At 38.0% G+C, this 9,838-nt stretch overlaps 1 protein-coding gene across 1 annotated transcript in view; it reads left to right on the top strand.

Annotated features, from left to right (window-relative positions):
* Nucleotides 1-8,820: 8,820 nt before the first annotated feature.
* Nucleotides 8,821-9,838, top strand: part of LOC116072195 (olfactory receptor 145) — a 3,934-nt gene continuing 2,916 nt past the window's right edge. The window contains exon 1 of the mRNA XM_031343512.1: nt 8,821-8,840. Coding sequence (XP_031199372.1) covers nt 8,821-8,840 — 20 coding nt within the window. The remainder of the gene's footprint in view (nt 8,841-9,838) is intronic.

Raw genomic sequence — 9,838 nt, forward strand, 5'->3', positions numbered from 1 at the left:
CTTGCTCAGCCCAGGGACCTTGTACTACCCATGGGGTAGAAATGTTCTGAGAGAAAAGGATCTGGCCTTAAACCTCAAGCACTCCACAAAGCATATGTGATCTTCTGGCTGAGTTGCTTTACTCTTGTGATATGGCCTGGTTTGTCCCCCAATACACTCCCCCCCCTTTGTAGAGTGGTCATGTTTGGTAGATATTTTTTGTGCTTGCTCAAAAGTTTAAATTTCCAATCAATTCAAATAAGAAAATAAACAATTGATATGTTCATGCAATTAAATACTATTTAGCAATTAATGATGGATTAAACTCATATAGATGGATCAAAGACTCTCCATATAAATGAATTTTAAATTTTATATGAGTGAAAGAAACTTCACATGAAATTGGATGATGCTTTTTATAACATTTAAGACAGGTAAAATATGTGATGGTTACAATTAGGCAGTAGTCTTGTAGGGTGAGGGTAACTCATGCTAGCAAACCTATTTCAGAAATGAAAATATAACTTAGGGCTGGTGAGATGGCTCAGAGGGGAAGAGCACCGACTGCTCTTTGGAAGGTCCTGAGTTCAAATCCCAGTAACCACATGGTGGCTCACAGCCACCCATAATGAGATTTGACACCCTCTTCTGATGCTTCTGAAGACAGCTACAATGTACTTACATATAATAAATAAATAGATCTTTAAAAAATATGACTCAAAAAATATAACTTAACTGAGTTTGTGTTAATATGTAGTTTTTTCAATAGTAGTGAATTGTACATATAACTTGGTTTAATTTTCTTGAATTTCACTTATACATCAATAAGGTAGACTTCAAATGATCTCAGGGCAAAAAAACAAAAACAAAAACAAAAACCCATACAAATAAATTCTTGAAACCTAATGAGAGTCTAGGAGTTAGATTTCTTGGTAGGAAGACAGTTAGGGAGTTGAGCCATGACCAGGTAATAAATGTGGCAAATATCCCAGACAGCCTGCTTCTTCTTTACTCCTCTGAGCTGAGACAAAAACCTGGCAGCTTTAAACAAATGTTTTGCTATATACCCCCAGAACCAATCCGTCAGTCTCATCCTGAGCACTGAAACAGGTCACCAGCTGCAGCCTCTCTTTCCCCCTGCCTGAATCAGCTGTGAATCCCATGGAGCATTCTCTCCTGATGTCCCTTCCCCCACTTATCCCTGTATCCCAGCCTTTAACATTTCAGCCTTTAGCATCCACAGGCATTGCTTGTGAAGAAGCAAAGCTAAGCAGGGCAGGAAAGCAGGCAGCACTTACCATAACACTGAAAATCCAGACAGGAAACAGAAACCAAGGAAAAAAATACCCACTAAACAAAGACAAAACCAAAAACCAAAGCCTAGACTTATAATCACTTCCAAACCCAGAAGGCTAGGAGCCAGCACAAGAACACAAATCAATAACATCCAGGATAATACGTTGCCACAATAGTCCAACTACTGTACCACAGCATACCCTGAATATTCCAATGTAGGAAAAACACAAAGAAGGACCTTAAAATTAGCTATCTGAAGATGATAGAGGACTTTAAAGAGAAAGTGAATAAATCCATTAAAGAAAACTAAGAAAATATAAAGAGTTGAAGAAAACATATAAAACTATTCAAGACCTGAAAATGGAAATAGAAGCAATAAAGAAAACACAAACTGAGGGATTTCTGGATATGGAAAATTTAGGAATTTATACAGGAACTACAAAGACAAACTTCACCAACAGAATACAAGAGATGGAAAAGAGAATCTCAGGCATTGAATATATGATATTAAAAATAGATACATTGGTCAAAGAAAATGTTGTCTGCAAAATTCCTGACATAAAACATCCAAAAAATCTGGAATACTATGGAAAGACCAAACCTAAGGATAATAGGTGTAGAGGAAGGAGAATTCTAGATTAAAGGTCCAGAAAATATTTTCAACCAAACTATAGAAGAAAAATTTCCTAGCCTAAAGAAGGACATGCCTTTAATGGTACAAGAAGCTCACAGAACACTAATTAGGTTAGATCTTAAAAGAAAGTTCCCTTGCCACATAATAATCAAAATACTAAACTTATAGAACAAAGAAAGAATAGTGAAATCTGCAAAGGAAAAAGACAAAGTAACACATAAAGTCAGACCTATTAGAATTATATGAGACTTCTCAATGCAAACTCTAAAAGCCAGAAGAGCCTGGACTGATGTGGTACAGACTCTACAAGACCACAAAGGCCAGGCCTGGCTACTACAGCCAACGAAACTTTCACTCACCACAGATAGAGAAAATATGATGTTTCTAAATAAAGTCAAACTTAAACATTATCTATTTACAAATGTAGCCATACAGAAAGTGCTAGAAGAAACCCACCAACCTTAGGTTATCAACACCCACAAAAACAGAGAAAAATAATAATCTCACAACAAAAAAAGGAACAAGACAAGGTTGTTCATGCCCTCCATATTTAGTCAATATAGTAGTTGAAATTTTAGCTAGACCAGTAAGAAAACTGAAGGAGGTCAAGTGTGTACAAACTGGGAAAAAATAAGTCAAAGTATCATTATTTGCAGCTGTTATGATAGTACATATAAATGGCCCTAAATATTTCACCATGGAACTCCTACAGCTGATAAACACTTTCATACAAGATTAACTAAAAAGAAAAAAAAATCAGTAACCTTCCTGTATACAAATGACAAATGGTCTGAGCAAGAAATCAAAGGAAACAACATCTTTCACAATAGCTTCAAATAATGTAAAATATCTTGGGGTTCCTCTCATTAAGCAAGTGGAAGACTTGAACGGAAAAATATCTAAAGTCTTTGAAGAAAAGAAATTGAAGAAGATATCAGAATATGGGAAGATCGCCGATGCTCATGGATTGGCAGGATTAACGTAGCAAAAATGACCATCCAACCAAAAGCAATCTATAGACAAAATGCATTCCCTGCCAAAATTTCAACACAATTGTTTATAGAACCTGAAAAAACAGTACTCAAGTTCATATGGAAAAACAAACAAACAAACAAACGAAAACCTCAGGGTAGCAAAAACAATCCTGAAAAATAAAAGAACTTCTGGAGGCATCACCATACTTGATTTCAAGCTGTACCACAGAGCTATATAGTAAGACCCACATGGTACTGGTATAGAAATAGGCATATTGATTAATGGAATCAAATCAAAGACCCAGACAAATCCACACAACTATGGACACATGATTTCTGGTAAAGAAGCCATAAATACACAATGAAAAAAAAGATAGCATCTTCAACAGATGGTGCTGGTCAAACTGGATATTTGCATGTAGAAGAATGCAGATAGACACATTTTTATTCTGCACAAAACTCAAGCACAAGTGTATTTATCAAATTTAAATGCCTTGTATAACCAGTAGCCATGCAGCTGTCCCTTAAATTAAGCTGCAGTTATCCATTTATGCAATCAACATCTCTGTGTATTTGTACTTATGTGTGCATGTGTCAACTTGTAGGAATTAGCCTTCTTCCACTATATGGGGATTCAGGCCATCAATCTTTGCAGAAAGTACCTTTACTCTCTGAGTCATCTGACGGCCTGCCACCTTGTTTTTTGAGACACCTTGTGTTTCTTAATGACCTGAAAATGGTTTAAAGATATTAACATAAAATAAATCTCATACAATGAATCTAATAGAAAAGAACACAGGCACTTAGCTCAACAGTTAATATATGGGACTTTCTGAAACTGAAAACATTCTGTAAGGCAAAGGACAGTCAATTAGACAAAGATGAAACTTACAGAATGGTAAAAGACTTTTACCAACTCCATATCCAATAGAGGTCTAATACTCAAAATACATAAGAACTCAAGAAAATAGATATGAAAACCAAACAATCCTATTCAAAATGGGGAACAGATCTAAACTGAGAATTCTCAATAGATAAATCTCAAATGGCTATGAAATATTTAAAGATATGTTCATACTGGAACATGTGCCCCTGTGGCACGGTGGGACATCTTTTGGGTATATTCCCAAGAGTGGTATCGCTGGGTCTGCAGGTAGATCTAGTCCCAATTTTCTGAGGAACCTCCAGATTGATTTCCAGAGTGGTTGTACCAGTTTGTAATCCCACCAGCAATGGAGGAGTGTTCGTCTTTCTCCACATCTTCTCCAGCATGTGTTGTCACCTGAGGCTTTGATCTTAGCCATTCTGATTGGTGTAAGGTGGAATTTCAGGGTCATTTTGATTTGCATTTCTCTGATCACTAAGGAGTTTGAACATTTCTTTAGGTGCTTCTCAGCCATTTGAGATTCCTCAGTTGTGAAATCTCGGTTTAGTTCTATATCCCATCTTTTGATTGGGTTGTTTGGTTTTTTGGTGATTAACTTCTTGAGTTCTTTATATATTTTGGATATTGGGCCTCTATCAGATGTGGGGTTAGTGAAGATTTTTCCAGTCTGTAGGTTGCTGTTTGTCTTACTGACTACATCCTTTGCCTTACAGAAGCTTTCCAGTTTCATGAGGTTCCATTTAACAATTCTTGATCTTAGAGCATGAGCCATTGGAATTCTGTTTAGGAAGTTTCCCCCCTGTGCCAATGAGTTCAAGGCTCTTTCCCAGTTACTCTTCTATTAGATTCAGTATATCTGCTGAGGTCCTTGATCCACTTGGACTTGAGTATGGCAGGATTTTCCCTGTCCAAGCTATTTACACGTTTAGTGCAGCAGGAGGCCTGTGATTGGAAAGGGAAAAGGGAGGCAGTGCTGAGAGTTGTAGAGGCAGAGAGGATGGAAGAGAAGGGGAAGAAGCAAGATGAAGATGGACAAGAAGATATAGATTCTGCATAGCATTAAATAGCCACAGGTAGATATGATATCATAAAGGATAGAATAATTGGGATAACTTGTCTAATCTAGGTGGTCAGCTTTTATCATTATCAATTGTCTCTGAAATTATTGTATGAGCATCTTGTGAATTAAGAATTTATTGATACATAAATCTGACTGGTTAATTATAGGCTTCAAAAGTTTTGTTTTACTGGGTTGCTGGAATGTGGGACTGCCGACCACAGGGGGATTATGGCTGTGGGGGTACGGGCAGCACTGACATAGTGAACCAGAGCTGAGAAGACTGCAATCAGTTGCTGTATGGGGGACAGCCATGGATACAGCAGAGTTGGCAGGCAGAAAATAGCTGGATGGGGTGTGGGTACTTGGCAGTTTGTTTTTAATATTTTCTCCAACACTTGAGCTTTGTGTAAGGTGACAAATATGGGCTTATTTTTCTACATGCAGACAACCACTTAGACCAGCACAATTTATTGAATATGTTTTCATTTTTCCATTGTATATTTTTGGTGTCTTTGTCAAAGGTCAAGTGTCAGTAAGTGAGTGGTTTTATTTCTGGATCTTCAATTCTTCATCCCAGGGATGCAAGGTTGTTTCAATATACAAAATTCCATTAACATAATCCACTATATAAACAAATTCAAAGAAAAAAATCACATGATCATCTCCTTAGATTCAGAAAAAGCATTTGACAAAATATAACACCCCTTCTTGTTAAAAGTATTGGAGAGATCAGGAATTCAAGGCCCATACTTAAACATAATAAAGCAATATACAGCAAACCAACAGCCAATATCAAATTAAATGGAGACATACTTGAAGCTATTCCACTAAAATTGGGAACAAGACAAGGATGTCCACTCTCCCCACATTTATTTAATATAGTACTCAAAGTGCTAGCTAGACAACAACAACAACAAAAAATCAAAAGGATACAAATTGGCAAAGAAGAAATAAAGTATCACTATTTGCAGATGATATGATAATATACATAAGAGACCCCCAAAATTTTACCAGAGAACTTCAGCTGATAAACAACTTCAGCCAAGTGGTGGGATATAAATTTAACTCAAATGAATCAGTAGCCTTCCTTTATACAAAGGATAAACAGGCTGAGAAAGAAATTAGAGAAACAACTCCCATCACAATAGCCACAAATAATATAAAATATCTTGGTGTAACTCTAACCAAACAAGTGAAAGACCTGTATGACATAAGTTCAAGACTCTCAAGAAAGGAATTAAAGAAGATCTCAGAAAATGGAGAGATCCCCCATGCTCATGGATTGGCAGAATTAACATAGTAAAAATGGCCATTCTACCAAAGGCAATCTGTAATCCCCATCAAAACCCCAACACAATTCTTCAAAGACATGGGAAGAGCAATTGTCAAATTCATCTGGAAAGGCAAACACCCAGAACCGTGAAAACAATTCTTAACAATAAAAGAACGACTGGGGGAATCACCATCCCTGACCTCAAGCTTTACTATAGAACAATAGTGAAAAAAAAAACTGTATGGTATTGGTACGGAGACAGACAAGTTGATCAGTGGGATAGAAATGAAGACCCAGAAATCGAACCACACACTTATGGACACTTGATCTTTGACAAAGAAGCCAAAAATATACAATGGAAAAAGCTGGTCTAACTGGCTGTCTCTATGTAGAAAAATGAAAATAGACCCATATTTGTCACCTTGCACAAAGCTCAAGTCCGAGTGGATCAAGGATCTCAACATAAAACCTCCAGCAGGAAAATAGGGCATTAAGTGAGGGAGGGGGTTCCTATCCCACAGTCAAAATACTGACCCATATTTGTTACTGTCTGAAAGAACTTCAGGGATGGAAATGGAGAGGAGCCTGAGGAAAAGAAGGTCCAGCGAGAGGTCTAAAGTGGGATCCAGCTCAAGGGGAGGTCCTAAGGCCTGACACTATTACTGAGGCTATGGAGCACTCACAAAAATGGACCTAGCATGACTACACTCTAAAAAACCTAACAAGCAGCTGAAAGAGTCAGATGCAGATATTTGCACCCAACCAGTGGACAGAAGCTGCTTACCCTTATGGTTGAATTAGGAAAAGGCTGGAAGAAGCTGAGGAGGAGAGCGATCCTGTAGGAGGACCAGCAGTCTCAATTAACTTGGACCCCCAAGATCTCTCAAACACTGGACCACCAACAAGGCAGCATGTACAAGCTAATATGAGGCCCTCAACACATATACAGCAGAGGACTGCCAGGTCTGGGTTCAGTCAGAGAAGATGCACCTAACCCTCAAGAGACTGGAGGTCCCAGGGAGTTTATAGGTTTGGTTGGTTGGGTGGTGGGGGCATCCTCGTGGATACAGAGGTATAGGGAGGAGGTATGAGATGTGGAACAGTTGGAGGGGTAGACAGGGTGGGGAATAAAATCTGGATTGTAAATAAATAAATAAGAGACAATAAAAGAGAAACATCAATGTTAATTGCTAGGGGCTTATCCTTAGAGGGATGAAATGCTAAGCACAGAAGAGGAAATTCTATGTGAGTTCCCTCACATGAACTCTGATCATGTTGATCTCACAGAAGATAACAGTAGAATAATGCCAGTAGAATTTTACAAAGTTTATAAAGTAGACTTTATGTAATGATAATAATATAGTATTATTTCTAAATAACTAGGAGAGAGGACTCTGAATATCCTCATCACACAGATATAACAAATATTAGAGGTGATAGATACACTCATTATCCTGATTTAATCATTTTGTAATATACATATGCACATACTAGACAATTCTTTAAAATTTTTCCTTTTTATATATTGTTTTCTCATACATTGCATCTTGACTGCAGTTTCCCCTTCCCCATTTCCTCTTTCCTTCAGATTTATTCTGCCTTCCCCTTTCATCAGAAGAGAGCAGGACTTTCAGGGACATTAAACAAATATGGCATAATAGGCTATAATTAAGAGCAGACTCATATTCTCACATCGAGGTTGGACAAGGCCACCCAGTATGAGGAAAAGGGTCTCAAATACAGGTAAAAGATTCAGAGATAGCCCTGCTCCCAGTGTTAGGAATCCTACAAGGACACTGAGCTACACAAACATAATATATATGTAGAGGCCCTAGGTCAGACTCAGCCAGGCTCCCTGATTTCTGTAGGCCCTCTTGAGTCCTGGTCAGTTGATTTTGTGGGCTGAGTTCTTGTGGTGTCCTTGATCACTTTGACTCCTCCCATCTTTCCTCCCCTTCCTCTGCAGGACTCTGCCCAACATTTTGTTAGGGACCTCTGCATTTGCTTCCATCAGTTGCTACTTGAAGTCTCTCTGGTTTGTCTGATTAAGATTATGCTAGGTTCCAGTCCCAAAACATGCTTTAGGCATGATATACCGTGGGTCAGAGGTTTTGGGGCTGTGTTGGTGTCACAATCGCTCCACTTGAGGCCTTGCCTGATTACAGAGGATAGCCAGTTCAGGCTCCATGTGCCCCCTAACCAAGAGTCTTTGATAGTGTCACTCTCATAGATTCCATGGTATTTCCATTGTACTAGGTTACTACCTTACTTCTAAAATGTTCTCCAATTCCAAGTGTCTCTCCCAGTACTCTTTCCCTTCATCCTCCTGTACCTGATCCTTATTATTTCCATCCCTACCCTCACCAAGTCCACCTTCAAGATCTATTGTATTTCCCCTTCCCAGAAAGATCCCTTTTCCCTCTCGTAAGCTCTTCTTGTTAGTTAGCTTCTTTGGGTCTGTGGATTATAGCATCATTATCCATTACTTTACAGCCAATATCCATGAGTACATACCATGTTTGTCTTTCCAGGTGTGAGTTACCTTATGTAGGATGAGTTTTTGTAGTTCCATTTATTTGCCTGAAAATTTTGTGATATAATTTTTTGATCAGCTAAGAAATATTCTATTATGTAAACATATCACATTAAAAAGTTCATTCATTGGTTGAGGGGCATCTAGGTTGTTTCCATTTTCTGACTATTATGAATAAAGCTGCTATGGACATAGTTGAGCAAATGTCTTTGACGCATTTTCTTGAGATTCTGTCCTTTCAAATGACTTTTGCCTGTGTTAAGTTGACATAAAACTATTTTAGAACATTGTCTTAGTCACTGTTATGGTCCTGTGAAGAGACATCATAACCAAGGTAACTCTTAAAAAGGAATGCATTTAACTAGGGGCTTGTTCCAGTTTCAGAGACTTAGTCCATTATTATCATGTCAGGGAGAATGGTGGCACATATGTTGCTGGAGCAGTAGTTTTGAGTTACATCCTGATCTGCAGACTGCAGGACAATTGGACCTGGCATAGGCTTTTGGAACCACAAAGTCCACCTCCAGTGACACACTTCCTTTAAAAAGGCCACACCTCCTAATTTTTCTCAAATAGAGCTAGGCCGTGAGGATTAAACATTCAAATAGATGAACTTATGGAGGCTATTCTTATTCTGACCACCACATTTGGGTAGCTGTAGTTCTATGGATTTATATCTGGGTTCTATACTCTGTTTCACTGATCTATGTGTCTGTTTTGTTGACAGTGCCATGGTTTTATTCATTTAATTTTTTATTACCATAGCTTTGTAATGTAATTTGAAATTATGGATGATGGTACCTTTTGTTCAGAAATTCTTTTTAGTTGTTTGGGTTTCCATATAAATTTTGAGATTGTCTTATCTATATCTTTAAAGAATGACCCTAAAACCATCAATGAATCTGCAGACTTTTTTCAGTAGGACATTTTTGTTTTCACAAGATTAATTTTTCTGCTCATGAGCATAAAAGGTCTTTTTATCTTCTGGTGTCTTCATCATTTTTTTTCAGTGTCTTCAAATTTTATCATAGAGTGTATTAGTCAAGGTTTTGTAGAGAAAAGGAATAATAGAACAAAAGTATCTATATCTACACACACACACACACAGACACAGAGACAGACAGAGACAGACAGAGAGAGAGGAAGAGAGAGACAGAGACAGGGAGAGAGGAAGAGAGAGAGGGAAGGGAGAGAGAGACAGAG

The sequence above is a fragment of the Mastomys coucha genome, unplaced genomic scaffold (genome assembly GCF_008632895.1).
Source record: "Mastomys coucha isolate ucsf_1 unplaced genomic scaffold, UCSF_Mcou_1 pScaffold23, whole genome shotgun sequence".
Classification (NCBI taxonomy): domain Eukaryota; kingdom Metazoa; phylum Chordata; class Mammalia; order Rodentia; family Muridae; genus Mastomys; species Mastomys coucha.